Genomic DNA, 21,470 nt, shown 5'->3' on the forward strand with positions numbered 1-21,470 from the left:
GTATCAATTATGTCGAATACGTGTTTCACGCGTATAGAATAATACCTTAATTAATTAATAATGACGAACTTCGAGAATTTCTGTATTGTTCGTATACTCTATCTGTGAATGGTGCTACTATTCTACACATAGTTTCTATTCAGAGAAAATCGATGTTTCGCGATCCGCGTAGCTCCATGAATTTGAATGAACAAAAGCAATAAACCGTTGTTTTATTGTTTCCGCTTGACGGAATAAAAGGAATATTTTTTTATAGAACTGATATAGCGGCGCGCGTAATGCATTTATAAAAGTAGAAGTTTATATAGGCTAATTTATGTTTGGATATGATACAAAAAAGAAAGCATGACCAAGTTTATGGTTGACCATAAGTGAAATTATTCGTAAACGGTTCTCCCAATATTTTGCAATGTTTGCGAATTGAGATAGCAAGGAAATCGAGTGATCAAGCAAGTCCGCTGTTATTTTTCAATGCGTAATTTGCAGGCATTAAACTTTTCCTGCGGCAACGAGAACAATTCGTGGCGAAATATAAAAATTGGCCGTCCTGGCCAATTAGCAAATTACGAGAGCCGATTTATGAATGGAATAGAGATTGATAGTGGAGGTGGTGTGACGCACTGACTCGCATCCGGAGGCAAGGATTAAGAGAAATCTCGGATCAGGATTATATACGAATTTACGCATCTTACATCAATGCAAAGCGCAATTCATTAAGTTGATGAGTCACAAAACAAAGAGGTTTTTACTATTTTTAGTAACGAGCGCAGGACTATACGAGAGCTAAGCCGATTAAATATTGAAAAATACTGCGAGGGCATGCAAATTCGTGAAAACAAATGAAAAAACTGCGAAATGAGTATAGCTACAGAATATAATGTACATTAATGTATAATGATCAAATAACATTCGCGAAAACACTTATACCATGATATGAAATGCCTCTTTTTTTCCATGCTGGTTTTTCTTTGATATCTCTTTTGCATCCATATTTCCATCCCAACTGCGTTAGAATCGTGCTTCCGGTGCTTCCCTTTAGGCTCTTTTCAGTGTAGCAACCCCCACTACGGAATCTTCGTATCGAACGCCTCGTTAAACTGTATGACGTTGTGCCAGCAGCGTCTCTCATTCGAGGAAACCGAAACAAACGTACCAGCAATGCGGAGAGTTATTCAGGCAACGCGTTTAATAATGAGGCTTATGTTAATTCGATAAATTAACTATTGACATTTAATAGCTGAGGTAATTGTACAGATAATTAGCAGATAATAGAAAAGCGATTTTGCTATGAATCACTTGCTTTCTGTTCTATGCGGATGCGATATATCCAAATTTAATCGTTGAAAATACGTAAAAAGTATAAGATCTCCCGGCGTAATTTTTTTTAAAAAGTGCCTCCTTTGTGTGGTGATAGATTCTCTCTGAAACGATTTTCACAGATGGTACCTTTCTCGGTTACAATAATATCTCGATATTGTTATTGGTTTTTCTTATAACTTTCATTCGACCGAAAACTAACGTGGGTTAGTAGCACGCGCAATTGCACATTCTACCACTCAGCTGGAACTATCTCTAAGTTAGACAGATGCAAGAGGGATGCGCAGGGAAGCATTTGCTACCAATTCCCCGGGAATCATTGATCTGACATTCTCTGAAATGACGTCATTGTTGTTAGATAGAAATTGGTCAAACGACAATGGGAAAAACAACTTTGCACGAAAGTCCTGGCTGTAATTTAAGAATGACAGTTTTCGCTCCTTCTACATATGCATGACAGGATAAATATAGAAAGTGAATGATTAAAACTGATTTTTTTTCCTACTTAAAGTATAGTTAGTTTAGGAGAGGCTTTTATTAATAATTGCTATGCAATGGCAAACGAGATGTAAATTATAAATTTATGATTCAAGCTGTGATAATATAGAATGAAAATTTGCGTAACTGGATGAATGATAAAAATTATGAGAATAATTAACGCAATATTCCATTTTACAACATACCATCAGTTTTTGTAAACATAACTAATTAGTTGTTTAGAATTGTATTAAAATGACAGGCGACAGATTAACAAATTATCTAATCGGCTGATTACATTCTCATATTAAAATCATTACTATTTTTATATAAAACTAACATCAAAGATATTAATATTACATTAATAGTACTCTCTAAAAATAAAATTTCATAATTTTAATATTCCACGAAATACATTATATTTTCGCTAAATCTATCCAGCGTTGTGCTCATTTCAATCTCTTTGTTTCCTTTGTTTATTACTAAACCACAGTAAATTTATATTATTGTTTACAAAATTTCGTTATAATTAGTCATATTTGTTATTCTGTTTCAGAGACGCTATTTCACCACAGAAATTAATATATTATTGCGATTCTAATTTAATATCGGAAGTTCTTGAAAGAGAAGAACGTTTATCGGAAAACCTTCGTTGAAAGTTCAATAAACTTGAATATTAATAATTGTGAGACTGTTAAATCGGTGATGATATGAGGGGGAGTGAAAGAGAGGAAGGAGGAGGAAAAGGGCAGGAGGGGAGGGAGAGGCAGAGTCACTTTGATATTTTAACAGTTACAATTTAGCGAATCGTTGTAGCAGCGAGAGAACGGAGGGGAGGACCTCCCACAACATTCTTTTTTTCTTCCTCGGGCGCGTATTCATTTTGCCTTTCTCCTCCTCCTTTTATTGATCCTCCAACTACAGAGCTTTTGCTACAGAGCCAGCAGCAGCACCATCAGCACTAACACTAACAGCAGCAGCAGTAGTGTCGACAGTGACCAACATCACCCTTTAGAGTATTCAGTAGTTAGTCGGCTATAATCGTTTCGATTGATTGTTTTTTTGCCGTTCCATACCTCGCATTGCATCACACGATTAGCCTTCGGCTACTTATACGTTAATATTTGTTAGAAAACGTATTCTAAAAAACCAATCGATACGCGACGCATTGCCTGGGGCGCGCACAAAACAAGGTACGCGGGTGCGTGTAGGCTCAAGTCGGGAGAAGGGGACGAGGATTTCCAGTAATCGCGAGGGCTGTCTGACTGCATAGACGTACGCTAGTGTAAGAATTCGCGTTGGTTAACCCTTGTGTGCGCACCCGAGTACCCCGGGTACTCCACCATTTTTGCATGTAAGTGGACTGAAAATTAAAATTGCAAGTGCAGTTGGAAATTTTTAAGAATTTTTTTTGTAAGGAAGGGATTAACAACATTGTGGTAAAGTTGGGTGCGTACACAAGGGTTAAAGCAGAAAATAGTTGCGGCTAGACGACCAGCTAAACTTCACTAACATGCACGAAAATTCAGAAAAAGGCTTGTATCGCAGACCTTTCCTTATGATTTGTCAGCGAGGATCATGGCATAAGGTAAGTACAATGCATACAGGATATCCACCCAAAGTTTTTTATTCTCTGTATTCTCTTTCTTTTCTTTTAATTTTTTATTACTCTATCTTAAGATATCATACACTCTGAGAAAAAATTTATTAAATTTTAAAAAATATTTCTTTGAGTAATCCTAGCGAAACATTTTCTTACAATAAATAAATATTTAATATGGTAAATGAAAAAATGAATAAAATTAAATGACTCTTGTATCTAATAAATGTATATTTACAGGAGGGAGGGGAGGAGGACTCACAGTGTGATCGTGAGGACTATCTGACTGTGCATAGACGCACCCTGGTGTAGGCGTCCGCGTTGGTTCACTGTCAAGCAGAGGGTAGTTGCGGCTAGACGCACCAACATGTACGAGAACTCAGGAAAAGACCGCAAACGTTCTTTCTTCATGATGTGTCAGCGGGGATTATGGCGCAAGGTAAGTACAATGCATACATGATATATCGTAATTGTAAGTAAATATAAATAAATATAAACAGAGGAACTCTAAAAACAGAAATACATTTATCATCATAATATCCACTACGATTTATTTTTCAGCTATTTAAAATAGAATTAAATTTTACATTAACAATAGTAATAGTTCCAATAATTAAAATGTTAAAAAAATTTTTACAAATTCGGCGTGCCCTCATCAATACGCGCTTATATTGAACGGTCTATCGCTCGGAGAGGGGCACGTCCAGGGGTGGGCAAATGCTCACTCCCCCCGCCTCATTCATTGATCTCTCCCGCTTCGCCGTTTCGCCGACGCCGTAATGCTGTTCTCCGCCGTCGCGTTCAACGCTCTCCAACGATCGCATTCAGAGTTCCTCTATCAGAATCTCGCCGTGATAAGGCTTAAGTGGGCACAACCCATGTTTGGTTGCGTTGTGTGTATGTGTTTTTTAGGCACAGTCGCCCCCCCCCCCCCCATCGGAGCTAATGCTCTGTCCTTATATTTCCATGGCACAACTCTATACGAGAGAGAAGGTTATATCCATCCTTTTTATGCTTTATATGTTTATTTTTCTTCACACATTTTTTTTTATTGTTTTAATTTAACATTACGTAATTAATTTAACATTACATGTAAGGAATTTTTTATATAGGATAAAGTGTACAGTAATTGGCCACTTGAGTATTGAATTTAATGTAATCACTGTTGAAATTATTTGAAATTTGAATTTGATGCAAAGCGAATGTTAAGTAAGGTCCAAATACAAAAAACTTTGAATAAAACTATGTTATATTTTTCATTTTTTTTCAACAGTAGAAGTTTTTCAAAAATAAATAACAATAATCAAAAATCGAAAAATTAAATTAGACTCCTTTATGTTCCAAACAAAATACAGAAAAAGTAATGGATAAGAATAATGTTAATGGTTATGAGAATTCAAACGCTATTAATAATATGCAATTTATAAACAAACATATCTTAGATTCAAAATTTCGAACGTTTTGATCCCATTGTTTGGATCATCATCAGCGAATATGAAATGTACAAGGCCTTCAATATCTGTTAAAATTAAAATTGAGACAGTTTCTTTGTGTTTTAATATAAAGTATTTCTGAAATTAAACGTTTGTGATAAAAAAATTCAAGCATATCTACACAATTTCAATCAAATTCATGATTGTGCTCAAATTCTCTATGATTGGTAATGACAGATCTGGAGGAAATATTCCAACGTATGTGACTACGGTGTTCATTTATTCTAGTTTTTAATTTTCTCCGCGTGTATACAACATAGGTTGTATACATATAATCTTCTTGTCCGTTGTATTACTTTTAACTGGTTCAAAATTACGAAATATAACTCCTTTCATTTTCTATTTATAATTTATCAGTTTTTTTTCTTTTTTTTCTTTCCTTCAAGTCGAGAAGTGCTTGAGTGTTGTGATCGTCTTCGTGATTGTGCTTTATGTTTGTTGGTGTGCGCTGGGAAGAGAGATCTCGTCCGCGAGGGTGTACGCATATATGGTATGTGGGTGTACGGGAGTGCGCGAGTACCGTGACAGCGCGGGCGGGCCGGGCAGCGCGGCGGCACCCTTCAACCATGGACCTATAATATATGGACCGAGCATCCCCACCACATGTCTATAGAACAGACAAGAAAACCGTCAGAGTGAAACAGCATGATTCGCACTTTCCCTCTCCATACTAATCTACATGCGCTGCTGCCATAGGTCCATGAGCAGCGCATGTAAGTTAATTAGGTTAGGATGGAGAGGGAAAGCAAATTGTAATTTGTGACTATAATTGGAATGTAAGCCTGACGGAGTATTTTTCAAAAGCTCTTTCTAAATTCTTAATTGACCTTTTCTTTATTGTTAAGATTATTCCATTCACTCAGAGGAAGTTTTCTTTGATTCAAAGAAATATCTTCGATTTGGACATAATTTCTTTAATTTAAATATCACTCTTCAAAGTCAAATAAATTTTTTATTTGAGTTCAAAAAATAATGTTCAAATCAAAGAAATTTTTTCTTTAACCGTATAGCAAAGAATCATTTCTTTAAATCTTTCTCTGGGTATTTCTATTTTGAAACAAATTTGTCACACATTATTTATACATTGTTAGTTATAATAATATTAACGTAATTTAATATCGCTGAAAAGCGCCGAACGCGGCAGCGCGCGAGGAACAGCATTACGGCGTCAACGGAGCGATGAGGGAAATAATGAACGCTTAAGTGGGGGAAACTCTGTGCCTCCGGTAGCACACGTTGAGCTCTGATATACGCTGAATGTGATGTACATATTATAAAAATCATTAAACCAATTCTTCGGTCCGTGGAGAACGGGTAACGTCAAATTTAAAATACATGTACTAAATTAATGGCAACATGGATGCATATGACGTCAATTTAATCATGGTCAGAGGCTATATCAAGAAATTATAAAGTTCTTTAAGAATATTTTAAAGATAAATTAAATAATAAAAGACGATCTTAGGTAAAATAAAATAAAACAATTGTGTGAAAGGCTAAGAGCCAGTTATACCATATAATAACGTTAAAGAACGTTTAATTTAAAACATAAAAATAAAAATAATTACAAACGTTTCGACACCGATCGAGTCATTCTCAATGTTACAGTAAATATCTCTTATTATAAAATAATTAGAAATCTACAAAATATTGCTTCATAGTGGCATTCTCGCTTTCTTCCCCTTATTATAATGTTGCAAGTCAATCAATATTTCATGAAGTTACACAAACATAAATGAAGATGCATCAAATCTTAAAATTTATACAAAATTTGTGAAGTTGCACGGTACGAATTAAAAATTATATGCACAAATGCCATTTATATCTTTCGAAAGAGTGAATTTTCACCTATAATTTGTTTTTTGAGCTGTTTTTTTCACCGAGTTATTTAACGTTGAAGCAAAAACATTCGCTTGATCTTTTTACTTCAACGTTGAATAACTCGGTGAGAAAAAATCAGAGCTCAACAAAAAAGTAAATTGAAGGTAAAGATTCACTCTTTCGAAAGCTGTAAACCGCATTTGTGCACAATTTTTACTTGGCCCCGTGGAACTTGGCAAATTTTGTAAAAAATTCTTAGGTTGGACACACTTTTATTTATGATTGTGCAACTTCACAAAATATCAGTAAGACCGTTTTTTGAAGTACAAGTCTGATAAGTAGAGATTTCAAGCTTCAAAATGCTTTTTTAAACATCTCGATACGATAATTTTTGACGAAGTTATTCTATCTCAAAGTTTGCCTATTTCTGCAGGGTGGAACACGTGATCTTTTAATTTTATTGAGAAATGTATACTTAATCTTATTAATTTGAAACAACATTACTTCCGCGCGGACTACCTTGCTGGAATTATACAAGTCGCCTGAAGAGGTTTGCTCGGAGAGAGAAAAAGCAGAAATAAATTCGTTGACTCGATGTAAGCAAAAGAAACAAGACATACGTATATTGTATGTGTTCGTGTATCATATACAAGTATGTATGTGTGTGTGTGTCGGCGAGATGAATAATAGACGGGACGTGTACAAGACGGTGACAGAAACGCGAATAGAAAAACGGCGGTGTCGATTACGGCGCGAGTACAATAACACGTGGGATCTTTAAATTCCGATACGAGACGGACGCGGGATTCGCGGAGCGCGGTCGGCGGTATTATGACGCGGGTAGTTCGCGTACGCGAGTATACGCCAGCGGCGGATATCACGGCGCGAATAGTCGATGGACGTTTTCCTAGATGCAATGAGGAAAACGCTTATCGGCGCAGGTAATTATGCGGATGCACTGGAGGCGTTAGCCGGACGGTCGACTATCGAGAACGCTCGACGGAGGCAGAGAACGCTCTACTCCGTTTTTCTTGGTCGGTTCACTAGAGTAAGGAACTGATCTTCGGTCGGAGCCAAGAGCTATAGGACGGAATTTTTTATATTAATTGTTCATGCTCCCGCTCGTTTTGTTTCATTATTCCTCGGTCGGCAATTCTTACGGAGAGGATCGTCGATCGGCGATATTTGATCGCGTTCGGTTGGAGCGGCGGTTATCACGAAATGTTGATCGATCTTCAGTCACGTTCGGTCGGATCGGCGATTGCTACTGTCATCGGCGATTATTTTTATATTCTGCAATATTTAGCTCTTAACGGCTGGTATCTGGTCGGAATCATTGTTTTAACGGTGCGATTCGTTCGCTCGACCGGATTGCAATGCGGCGCATACGCTGGCATATACGTATGTCGGATTTCGTACGCGGTGATCAAGTTGCGTTGACTTGAATTGCGTCCCGTTATCGGAAATTATAATTTCCGGATATCCGTGGCGGAGGATAATTCGTTCTCTAATAGCTCCTGCAATAATCGGAGTTGTTGCGCGTCGCAGAGCATTCATTTCGTGCCATTTCGAGAATCAATCCTGCATCGTGATTAACCATATATTCCCCTTTTTCGCGGCAGCGGCCCGATTAAATCGAGGGTGACGTGTTACCAGGGACGGTGCGTAGCGGTTGCGTGTATCTCGACGAGCTTGGTTTGCAGTACTTTGTGTCTAAGACAGTTTTTACATTCGCGGATGTAGTGGGCAATGTCGCGGGCCATTCCGGGCCAGTAATATACTTGCATGACGCGTGCCATCGTTTTTGCGATCCCTAGATTGCCCGTAGTAGCCGCGTCATGGTTTTCGTGTAGTATTATATCGCGTCGTTCTTTCCGGTACGCATTCTTTCCACTGTTGGTCGGTGGGGGTTTCTTTGAAATCGAGATTGTGCAACAGGTGGCACGTGGTCGGGGTGTCGGTGCGGATCGATCTGAACGGCTGCGAGGAGTCGGCGGTACCATGGGTAGCGCGGGGGGTATTGGCGGCGGCGGTGACAGGTTGGCGTGAGAGCGCGTCCGCAACGAGGTTTAATGAGCCTCTTCAATATTTAATACCGAGTTCATATTGTTGGAGCTTGAATGCCCATCGTCCGAGGAGCCCTGTGGGTGAATCGAGTTTTTGTAGCCACTTTAGAGAGTCGGTGATAACGGTGAATTAGTAGCCTTCGAGATAGTCGCGCATTCGGCGGATCCCCCAGATGACGGCGAGGCGTTCGAGCTCGGTCGCGCTGTAATTCCGTTCGGCTTAATTCAGCGTGCTGCTGGCATATTACCCTCGCTATTACCCTCTCGCCCTCCGAGAAGTTTTGCGTTAGCACGACCGCGAGGCCGGTGTTACTCGCGTCGGTCTGCAAAATAAATCGGCGCGTGAAGTTCAGACAGGCTAGCACGGGAGCGGTCGTGAGCGTCGCTTTTAATGTCTCGAACGCAGCTTCTTCGGCGGGTCCTCACTTCCACCGCATATTCCTACGCGTGAGCGCGGTAAGCGGGGCAGCTACTGTAGCGAAGTTTTGTATAAATCGCCGGTACCAAGATGCTACGCCCAGGAATTGGCGTATTTGTTTAACGGTTCTTGGCACCGGCCACTTATTTATGCGCTGACTTTCTCGGGATCCGTGCGTAGCCCGTCGTGATCCACGATATGGCCGAGATAGTTTAACTGGTTGACGCAAAACCGGCATTTTTCAGGAATTATGCGAAGCTTGGCTTCCCGGAGTCGTTGAAAAGCCTCGCGCAGCGTTTCTAGATGTTTCGCGAACGTCCCGTTAATAACGATAATATCGTCTAAATATACGAAGACGTGCGGCTCTAATTCCGGATCAAAAACGGTGTCTAAGAATCGCTGAAAAGTGACCGATGCGGAGTGCAGGCCGAACGACATGACAGTAAACTGGTACAGGTCTTTACCGGGGATCGTAAACGCGGTCACGGGCTTGCTCTCAAACGTAAGAGATACCTGCCAATATCCGTTTTTTAAGTCTAGCGTCGTTACGTATCGCGCCCCTCGCAGCGTCGCGGTTATTTGCTGGAGTGGATACGCATCGGGCTCGGTTACGCCGTTAACGCGGCGGAAATCTATGCAGAAGCGATTCTAGCCGTTTTTCTTTTTCACCATTACTACCGGAGAGCTCCACGAGCTCGTTGTAGGTTCAATTACGCCTTCGCGTAACATCTGCACTTCGTGGTCGATGACATAGCTGGATTACGGGGACGGTATCGTTGTTTAATAGGACGCTCGTCGGCCTTTATGCGGATCTGGTGACGCGCCAAAAATGTGTGGGCCTTTGCACGGTCTCGAAAGCTGATATAATTCGACGTCGAGGAAGCTATGCAGGCGTCGTCTCTCCTCCTCGGAGTTTTGAGTTCAACCCCTCGGTGGCCGCGATGATGGTTGCCATCAATTCGGTGCATGGTAGTCGATGTTGACGGCGGCGGCGGTATAGCGTAACCGAGCTTCCCCCATAGGTCCGTGCCGATTAACATATGCGGCGCTTCTAAGCGTCGGCATCACCCTGAAGGGGTGTGTGACGCGTCGGTCCCCGATTTCGACAAGTAGATCGACTTGTGCGGGTAACGCGACGACCTGGCTGTCCGCGAGCTGCACTTCCTCCCCCTCCGGATGCACGGTGAAGCCTATTGCTGTAATGGCATCATTCGTATCGCCCGCGCCGTTGATAAATAATATCTTCGACCCGGTGTCTATATTAATGCTATACGTATTGCTTGTTTTGTATTCGTATCGATCGTATGCAGCCGTGGCGTGAACGTTATGCGGGGGACCGGCGGCGGATGACAATCTTTAGTAAAGACGCCGTCCTTTCCGCACTGTGAACAAAATTTCTTCGGTGGGCGTCGGCAATCGAAACGAGTGTGTCCACGCTGTTTACAGCGCCAACAACACTCGCCTCGACACTCTCAACTGTAAATGACGGCGGCAGCTGGAATTTCCCGCGCGTCGGCTTTTATTTTCATTTCGGCTTTTGCAGCCTTTTCCATGGCGAGCAGACGCTCGCAGTTCGCTGCTTCACGGCTCAGATCCTGTATCGTTCGATTAGAACGGCGATACGAAGTTGATACGAGTAATGCGAATTTCGATATAAATATTACAGCCGTCGCCATTCGGATTGTTATTCCGGCGCGGTTTATCAGCGCGGTTGAATATTTAAAAAAAATTTCGCCGGGTTGTTTGCGCGCATGGACGTCCTCTATTAGTTGGAATTTGTCGGCGTGTAGAAGAAATGCGGTCTTAAAATTGGACACGAAAGTTCCACGATTCTCGCACCGTTTTCGATTTCTGCGGCACCACACTTGGGCGTCCCCTTTCAGTAGGATCGGTAATCCCCTAAAAAACTGCTCGTCGGTAAGCTCGTAGTTGTCCTTGAGCTCCTCAACTCGCTCCAATAACGCTCACGGATCGTTACTCTCGAATGCACTTACGCATCCCCACTGATTAATTATTTATCTTTGCCGGTCTATATCCTCTGAGCTGAGCAGGGCGGCGAAATTCACGTGCGAATTCATAGCGGAGCTATTTAAATCCGCAACGGATGCCCGGTGTGTGCGGAATTCGGATGCGGTACACGGCGGAGGCACTGCTTGTGCTATGAAATCGTCGGGGTGTTCGTCTATATAATCGCTTAATCGTCATCGTAATTCGTCGACCGTGCCATCGACGTCGAAACCGAAAATTTCTAATTCGCGGACAAGATCGGGTTTAAGCAGCGTGTATATTCACGATTTCGCAATAGAATGCATCTCTCTCCTTCGGTCTTGTCCCTGTCGGGTGCCATGAAACAACCTTACTTCCGGCGAGGACTAACTTGCCGGAACTATACAAGTCGCGTGAAGAGGTTCGCTCGGAGAGAGAGAATGCAGACATAAATTCGTAGACTCGATGTAAGCAATAGAAACAAGACAAACGTTTATTGTATGTGTTATATACAAGTGTGTATATGTGTGTGTGTGTGTGTATGTGTGTGCGTGTGTTGGCGAGATGAATAACAGACGGGACGTGTACAAGACGGTGACAGAAACGCGAACAGAAAAACGGCGGTGTTGATTACGGCGCGAGTACGCAATAACACGTGGGACTTTAAATTCCGATACGAGACGGACGCGGGATTCGCGGAGCGCGGTCGGCGGTATTATGACGCGGGTAGTTCGCGTACGCGGGTATACGCCAGCGGCGGATATCACGGCGCGAATATTCGGTGGACGTTTCCTCGATGCAATGAGGAACGCTTATCGGCGCAGATATGCGGATGCACTGGAGGCCGTTAGCCGGATGGTCGACTGTCGATAACGCCCGACGGAGGCAGAGAACGCTCTACTCCGTTTTTCTTGGTCGGTTCACTAGAGTTTGGAGCTGATCTTCGGTCGGAGCCAGGAGCTATACGACGGAATAGAGCGATCATAGCAACAATTGCGTATTTTATATTAATTGTTGTTCCCTCGTTTTGTTCCATTATTCATCGGTCGGCGATTCTTACGGAGGGGATCGTCGATCGGCGATATTTGATCGCGTTCGGTCGGAGCGGACGGTTATCACGAAATGTTGATCGATCTTCGGTCGCGTTCGGTCGGATCGGCGATTTCTACTGTCGGCGGCGATTATTCTTATATTGCGAAATATCTAGCTCTTAACGGCTGGTATCTGGTCGGAATCATTGTTTTAACGGTGCGATTCATTCGCTCGATCGGATTGCATTGCGGCGTATACGCTGGCGTATACGTATGTCGGATTTTGTGCGCGGTGATCAAGTTGCGTTGACTTGAATTGCGTCCCGTTATCGGAAATTATAATTTCCGGATATCCGTGGCGGAGGATAATTCGTTCTCTAATAGCTCCTGCAATAATCGGAGTGGTGGCGCTGGTGATTCATTTCGAGCCATTTCGAGAATCAATCCTGCATCGTGATTAACCATATATATTCCCCTTTTTCGCGGCAGCAACCCGATTAAATCAAGGGTGATGTGTTGCCAGGGATGGTGCATGGCGGTTGCGTGTAGCATTCCGGCGGGCTTGGTTTGCAGTACTTTGCGTCTAAGACAGTTTTTACATTCGCGGATGTAGCGGGCAATGTCGCGGGCCATTCAGGGCCAGTAATATACTTGCATGACGCGTGCCATCGTTTTTACGATCCCTAGATTGCCCGTAGTAGCCGCGTTATGGTTTTCGTATAATATTACATCGCGTCGTTCTTTCGGTATGCATTCTTTCTGTTTGTCCGTGGGGGTTTCTTTGAAATCAAGATTGCGCAACAGGTGGTTGTACAGTCTGTCACCGCGAACTTCGTAGGCGGGGTGTCGGTGCGGATCGATCTGAACGGCTGCGCGGAGTCGGCGGTACCAAGGGTAGCGCGAGGGGTATTGGCGGCGGCGGTGACAGGTTGGCGTGAGAGCGCGTCCGCAACGCGGTTTAATGAGAATCTTCGGTATTTAATGTCGAATTCATATTGCTGGAGCTTGAATGTTCATCGTTCGAGGCGCCTCGTAGGTGAATCGAGTTTTTGTAGCCACTTTAGAAACTGGTGGGCGGTGATAACGGTGAATTGCTAGCTTTCGAGATAGTCGCGCATTCGGCAGATCCCCCAAATGACGGCGAGGCATTCGAGCTCGGTCGCGCTGTAATTCCGTTCGGCTTGATTCAGCGTGCTGCTGGCATATACGCTATTACCCTCTCGCCCTCCGGGAAGTTTTGCGTTAGCACGACCCCGAGGCCGGTGTTATACTCGCGTCGGTCTGCAAAATAAATTGGCGCGCGAAGACCGGACAGGCTAGCGTGGAAGCGGTCGTGAGCGTCACTTTTAATATCTTGAACGCGGCTTCTTCGGCGGGTCCCCACGTCCACCACGCGTTCTTACGCGTGAGCGCGGTAAACGGGGCAGCTACTGTAGCGAAGTTTTGTATAAATCGTCGGTACCAAGATGCTACGCCCAGGAATTGGCGTATTTGTTTAACGGTTCTTGGCACCGGCCACTTATTTATTGAGCTGACTTTCTCGGGATCCGTGCGTAGTCCGTCGTGCTTCACGATATATGGCCGAGATAATTTAACTGGTCGACGCAAAACCGGCATTTTTCAGGATTTATGCGAAGCTTGACTTCCCGTAGTCGTTAAAAAACCTCGCGCAGCGTTTCTAGATGTTCCGCGAACGTCCCGTTAATAACGATAATGTCGTCTAAATATATACGAAGACGTGCGACTCTAATTCCGGGTCAAGAACGGTGTCTAAGGATCGCTGAAACGTGGCCGGTGCGGAGTGCAGGCCGAACGTCATGACAGTAAACTGGTACAGGGATCCCTTTACCGGGGATCGTAAACGCGGTCACGGGCTTGCTCTCAGGCGTAAGAGGTACCTGCTAATATCCGTTTTTTAAGTCTAGCGTCGTTAGGTATCGCACCCCTCGCAGCTTGTCCAGCGTCGCGGTTACAAGTCGCGTGAAGAGGTTCGCTCGGAGAGAGAGAATGCAGAATTAAATTCATAGACTCGACGTAAGCAAAAGAAACTAGATAAACGTATATTGCTTGTGTTGTGTGTTATATACAAGTGTGTGTGTGTGTGTGTGTGTGTGTGTGTGTGTGTGTGTCGGCGAGATGAATAACAGACGGAACGTGTACAAGACGGTGACAAAAACGCGAACAGAAAAACGGCGGTGTTGATTACAGCGCGAGTACAATAACACGTGGGATCTTTAAATTCCGATACGAGATGGATGCGGGATTCGCGGAGTGCAGTCGGCGGTATTATGACGCGGATAGTTCGCGTACGCGGGTATACGCCAGCGGCGGATATCACGGCGCAAATAGTCGATGGACGTTTCCTCGATGCAATGAGGAACGCTTATCGGCGCAGGTAGTTATGCGGATGCACTGGAGGCGTTAGCCGGACGGTCGACTATCGAGAACGCTCGACGGAGGTAGAGAACGCCCTACTCCGTTTTTCTTGGTCGGTTCACTAGAGTCAGGAACTGATCTTCGGTCGGAGCCAAGAGCTATAGGACGGAATAGAGCGATCATTGCAACAATTGCGTATTTTATATTAATTGTTGCTCCCGCTCGTTTTGTTCCATTATTCTTCGGTCGGTGATTCTTACGGAGGGGATCGTCGATCGACGATATTTGATCGCGTTCGGTCGGAGCGGCGATTATCACGAAATGTTGATCGATTTCGGTTACGTTCGGTCGGATCGGTGGTTGCTACTGTCGGCGGCGTTTATTCTTATATTGCGAAATATCTAGCGCTCTTAACGGCTGGTATCTGGTCGGAACGATGTACTGAGAGGAGGTGTATCGTTACAAATTTACCAAATCATAAATTAATAATGGATGGAACTCGACATATTTAATGTTTGATAGATTACTTGACCAAAAACGTGCTATAAAAAATATTAGCGTTAGCAGCATTAAAATATAATTTTGAATTATTAACTGATCTACAATGGAATGCTCTTTATACTATTGTGCGGATATTTTTTTATGTTACGGAAGAAATTAGTAACGGAAAGAATGTAAACTTATCGAAAATAGTAGCTATTAGAAAACAATTAAATATTCTTTTATATGAATTTATTAATGATATTGATTTAGAACATATTTTGCAACAACAGTTGATACATTATGCGAAATATGATCTGAATGATATTACATTAATATAATTTTTACGTGATATTCCGTGATATTACGTAATTTCACGTCCACTCCCGCACTCTCTACAAATAGGATTAATCTATTGCGACTTTTCACCTTCTTCTTCTTCTTTTTCCCCTTTCTTTCTCATTTTCGAGAATCACATATTGAAAAAAAATTTATATTTATCGTTATATTTTCGAAAAGTGTTGCCGACTTGGACTGTGCCTTCGAGAGGAACCCCATGGAAATAATCTGACTTAAAAACACTTCTGCAACAGTTTTGGATCTAATATTTTTTAAAGGAATCGTCTGTACCTATTTAGAAAAACAATCTACCACAACTAATAATTCTGTTTCCAGAAGTTATAGACAGGGGACTGAGAATGTCCATCTGAATTCTCTCGATAGGACAATCCAACATTATGAACCTGTAAAGGGGAATTTCCTTTTCCGGGAGGACCTTTCCTCGCAGTGCATTTTTTGCAAGTCTTACACCATTCTTCTACATCCTGCTTACACGTCGCCCAATAGAAACGTTTCCGTAATTGATCCAGTGTTGTCTTGTTGACACCAAAATGCCCTCCCGTAAGAGAATTATGTACTTCCTTCAGAATTCGCTCGACACGACCTTTAGGAACAATTAGTCGGAAAATCGTCTTTTTCAAATTTGGGGCCTCCCATCTCTTGAAAAGGACACCATTCTTCACAATCAAAGCATCCCAATAACTCCAATAGACTTTAGTGAAAACATCCTTTGCCGCCACTTTCTGCCATATAAGGCGTTCTTTACTAGCCTCTTTCCTAGATAAAAACAAAGAAACGCATGGATCCTCTAATTTTTCTCTACGCCAATCCTCGAAATTCCTTTCCATAAAGACAATTCGCCCAACTAAATTTTCTTTGTACGCAACAGAAACTTCCGCCCGTACAAATAATGGTAAAAAGCCTTCACCGCCTGCACTATGGCCAAAAGTTCGCGACGCTTAACGCAATAGTTCCTCTCGGCCTTATTCAGCACTTGACTGAAATATGCGATGACTCTCTCCATTCTGCTCCTGCGATAGAACCGCTCCAATCCCTTGATTTGACGCGTTCGTGTTGAGAATAAACTTCCCCTCAATATTAGGGAACGCCAAAATGGGTGGAGAAGAAAGAACTCGTTTTAAGTTATCAAATGACTTTTGATGTTTCTCTTCCCAAATAAATTTAATTTGGTTTTCCGTTAATGCATATAACGGTTTGGCCAAAGAAGAAAAACCTTTAACAAACTTGCGATAGTATGAGCAAAATCCTAAGAAGCTTCTCAAATGTTTTTTACTAAGCGGAATTGGCCATTCTCTTATCACCATTATTTCTTCGAAATCTGTGGAAACACCTTTTACCGATATAACATGACCTAAATATTTTATCTCCTTACTAAAAAAAAACACATTTCTTGGGATTTATCTTCAAATTTACTTCTCTAAAACGGAGAAAAATCTTTCTCAAATTCGACAACATTTCTTCAACACTTTTTCCAAAAATAATTACGTTATCGAGATAAACTAAGCAAATCTTAAAAAGAAATTCTTTTAAAATTTGTTCTATTACGCGTTCAAACGTTGCTGGAGCATTACAAAGAAAAAAAGTAGGAGCGGATCAGATGCATAAACTTCAGGTATACATAATAATAACATCAGCATGTTCCTAGAAATTTATATCTATACATAATCAATAAGGACATAAATTTAAATTAATTTATTAATGACGTGGAAAATTGATATACACACAAAAAACCAATTCATTGAGATTGTGTCAAAAAATTATTAAAAATAAAAATTGCAGACATTTTGTCTAAACATTTGGAACGAAAATCCAAAATTGCTGACATAAGCTCTGAGACCATTGACGATTAAAAAAAAATAATTCATTAAGATCGCGTACCTATGCAACGAATGATTACCTACCTGCGTTGCACGTTACTTTGTGTGTCGTTAATAATATTGGTATGAGTTATTTAAATGCGATGATAAAGTCTATTTTTTAAAACACGACAAACATTAACGAGATAAATTTTTTTAACGAATATTATTCCATTTTATGAATAAACAGCTTTTAACGTAAATTTTCGAAAATTTTTGGTATATCATTGAAAGTTTAAATCTATATTTTTATATATATTACGGTGGAGAGGGAAACTTCAAAAAAAGTGTATACATACAAAAAGAGACGTGTGTTTAAAGCGTAACTTTATCTTTGTTAGCTGACGACATAATCTATTAAAGCGATACAAGACGAGATATTTCAATTTTGCTGATGTCGTTATACTCTTGGCAAACATGTAAATTATATATAGGTATATAGATAAATAGATATGTTAGGTCCCTTAGAATATGTGATACACGCTCAAGGCATGAGAGATAGCAGCGTCGATGATTATGACTAAATGACGTCTACTTCTGCTGGTGCGACACTCACTCTTATGGGATCCGCGATACCTCAAAGTAAGGAGATTTACATGCACAATTAATGGCCGGCGTAATGCGGGCGTCACGGTGGAAATTGGCATAACTTCGTGTAGCACGTGTGGACTCGGTGCGCGTATCGATTTATGCGTGTTGCTCGCAGTGGGAATGGAAATGTCACTTCCGTCGACGCTATTTGTCGAATGTGAGAGCTATGAAAAGTTTCTTGCAAATAGTAGTGATACAATTACGCGATCGTTCCATTGAAATTCATTCTGCAAACATATGCAGTAATCTCAGGCGACTACAGTTTTCATCGTAAATGAAAGGAATTTATAAGCAAGCTCGCAAATTAATCTAGTTGTGTTGAAATTTCAATATATCGAGCGTCGCTGATGTGGAAATTTCTCTCGCAATCGTATCAGGATTGTAATTGTTATATTTTGGAATAACTTCTTACCTCACATAATACCTTTTTCGCTGACAATACGAGTATATACAAACACCAACTCTAGACAGATAGGTATTAATTATTTTAGCGAACGTATGATACTAAAGTATAAAGTAGTTTTCCGATACTTTCTTGCATTTTCATCGTATTGTATGTAGTTCGTATTTATTCGGTGCACCTCCGGGTACGCGATCTCAACGAATTATTTTTTAGTAAATTCTGTATAAGTTAATTCTATAACAGAATAATTTACACCAATAGCTAACATATTTAACTGTAAATTTCCGGGTACGCGATCTCAACGAATTATTTCTTTTAATCGTCCGTGGTCTCAAACGTTACACCAGCACCCTTAGATTTTTGTTCCGATGTGACAAGCGCAGGAAGTTTTCTTTCGCATGTACATATAAAAATTTACTATTCCATACATAGTAAAAAACTTTATAAAAAAAGGATCACAACCTATATATAATCAAAATGATGTTTACAAGATAATTGTGATGTTAGTTACATAGGCCAAACTAAAGGATAGTTAAAATCAAGACGACATGAGCACGTTTCAGATATTAAAAAAAAATCAAAATCTCCATGTGTGACTTTCGACTACCGTATTGAGGAGAATCATAACTTCAAATAGGATAAGGTGGATATTTTGGATATTGAGCCTTCATATAATAAGAGATTTATTATCTAAAATGGTGCATATAAAAACAGAAACATGTAATCAATGAACAAAATGACACGGACTCATTGCCTGAATTGTATTTTAACATCATACATTCTTTTTCCCTCTCCTAGTATTCTCCTTATTCCCCTTCTTGTTATCATTACCTTTACGGCGAGATTCTGATAGAGGGTCTCTGAACGCGATCGTTGAGCGTCAAACGCAACGGCGCGCGGCGGGGAATAGCATTACGACCTCGGCGAAGAGATCAATGAATGCGCATGAGTGGGGGAAGCCATGTGCTTCCTTCCCGTGGCACGCGTTGAGCCGCCATGTACGGCGTATATATAATGCCTGCCTACTGATGCCATAGATGATAATGTAACTCTTACATTTCCTTATGTGTGAGACGAGTTTAATAATCCTATCTATTATATTAAACTTAATTAATTTATTGAGTTGCTGTAAATAAAATCCAAAACGTAGGTACGTTTCTATTATTCTTATTCTTTGTCCGAAGTCTGTGTGTGGACGTCAGTACATGGCGTATACTCATGAGAAATATAAGAATAATAGAATAAATGAAATCAATAATATATAATAAAAGTAAAGCGCTAATCAGGCCGAATTTAATATATGTGTTAGTGTATATGGCGTGACATCGCAACCGCGACGCGAGAGCAAACGTCCGAGAGCAGAAGATCAAACATTCATTTTCGTGAATGTTTGATCTTCTTCTTCTTCTTCGTTGATTTTGATGGCCCAAAACCTCGGAAACGAGATAAATATCGCCAGAGGTCCGCGAAAAATGTAAACAAATATCGAAATTGTGAATACAAGGCACCGGCCGCCTCGAAACCGGGCAGATATGAGTATGTGATGTAATATTAAACAAAAATGGCGCGTCCCTCCAAGCACTGGACGCCTGTGGCTACGACGCCCGTAAAACGTTCTCTGCACCGCACGGCCACGCGCCCAGACGAATGAGAGGACTCTCGTAATATGAAATGCAACGCACAGTCGAAGTCGGCTTTTCAAAAATATTAATCGAGGCGCAATATAACTCGAGACGGGACGAAACACGTCCGGCTCGCTCGAGTGTCCTCACAGAACTCCATATGAATGTTTGATGTTGGCTACACGCAGGCCGTCGTCTGTAGAGATAGAGAGCGTGTAACGTGAGATTTCGATATCAATTTTCACTAAAAAGGCCGTCCAGCCCTTGGTGTACTTGTTATATCGTTCGTGTGCGAATTGCCTGTGCGTGAAAAACCGTATATTGCGCATTCGCGAAATTTTCCGGACGATCGTATCGATTATATTGTAATTCGTGGCGGAGAGCCGTGATAGTTCTGTTATTTAAAATTTTATATATTAGCTGAATAAAACCTCTGACTACTGTTGGGTCGAGATAGCCAGCCCTTGCGTGAGCGAGAGCCTTTTCGACTTTAGCGCAATTCGTTGCTTTTCCGATTTCGCGTATTATGGTTCGCGATTTTTACAAGGAGAACCACAGGATCGGCTCTCTCCGATTTTAATGAAGAGCGCCGAACGTGGTCCATCGCGGTATTAATACGATCGATATTATTAATGCGATTAAGCTGCGAAACTGTCGCTTTATAAATAAGTTAAAATAAGTTCGCTTTATAAATGACATTTTGTGATATTGTCTGAAAATTATGTATTTTTGACCTACTACTACTGCCAAGCGTGTACGCCCATCCCACGGAACGTATGGCATGCGGACTGCGGGGAGCGGAGATAGTCCGGGAAGCGCGCTATCCACCACGTTTTCGAGTTATGACGTGTGCGCGCTACATGAGGCTCTTACCACACAGTTCCACTCCCCGCGCGCCAACGTTTGGCGATCTTATAGGTCAATGTCACTCTGTATATAATTAACGTTCTTTATTAAAAGTTCATCGAGGCGGGTCGATATTATTTGAAATCTTGAGACGCGATCGGTGACGCGATGCACTCTACGTCGTTCAAATGATATTTTACGCTGTTTATACAGCGGCTTCCCAGAGCTCGTCGAAGTGCGAGACAGCGGGAGGTATGAAATGCCACGATGTGTGGTTAATTTGTTTAGGAAATTCGGATCTCGAATTGTCTTGGCATACGCTTCAAACAACTCTCGATCGGCACTATGGAAAAGCGTTTCCGGTAGGGCTCCCATGAGTTCCTGTGGAGCCTTGGCAGCTTCGCGCGCGCATCGGACAAATCGATAAAGTACTGCGCGGACGGTTGCTCGAGCGTGAATAATCCAATATCGAAAGACATGTCACTTACGAGTCAACAGTTTTTAATGTTAGAAATTATAATAGAATCAAATGCAAATTATAATGATATACATGAAATCGTATGAATAACGTATCAGTAGAACCAGTGAAAATAAAGAATGCGACCGTCGTGCGACATTTGGACCGCGCGCGGGGCGGTGAGGTGAGAGAGACAACGGAAGGCGGAGGCGATTCGAAAATGGATCGAAAGTTGCATACACTTTATGTATGTTCACTTTAAATTGGCAC

The 21,470-nt window shown here is 41.6% G+C and overlaps 1 protein-coding gene across 3 annotated transcripts in view; it reads left to right on the forward strand.

The window, feature by feature from the left end:
- The first annotated feature begins 3,055 nt into the window (after nt 1-3,055).
- Nucleotides 3,056-21,470, forward strand: part of LOC108776655 (putative POM121-like protein 1-like) — a 65,615-nt gene continuing 47,200 nt past the window's right edge. For 2 of the 3 annotated variants that reach the window (XM_018543339.1, XM_018543341.1), the window contains exons 1-3: nt 3,056-3,148; nt 3,213-3,382; nt 3,635-3,833. In XM_018543339.1, coding sequence (XP_018398841.1) covers nt 3,762-3,833 — 72 coding nt within the window. In that variant the 5' untranslated portion in view covers nt 3,056-3,148; nt 3,213-3,382; nt 3,635-3,761. The remainder of the gene's footprint in view (nt 3,149-3,212; nt 3,383-3,634; nt 3,834-21,470) is intronic. The other variant, XM_018543340.1, reaches the window with a different exon arrangement.

The sequence above is a fragment of the Cyphomyrmex costatus genome, unplaced genomic scaffold (genome assembly GCF_001594065.2).
Source record: "Cyphomyrmex costatus isolate MS0001 unplaced genomic scaffold, Ccosl1.0 scaffold367, whole genome shotgun sequence".
Classification (NCBI taxonomy): domain Eukaryota; kingdom Metazoa; phylum Arthropoda; class Insecta; order Hymenoptera; family Formicidae; genus Cyphomyrmex; species Cyphomyrmex costatus.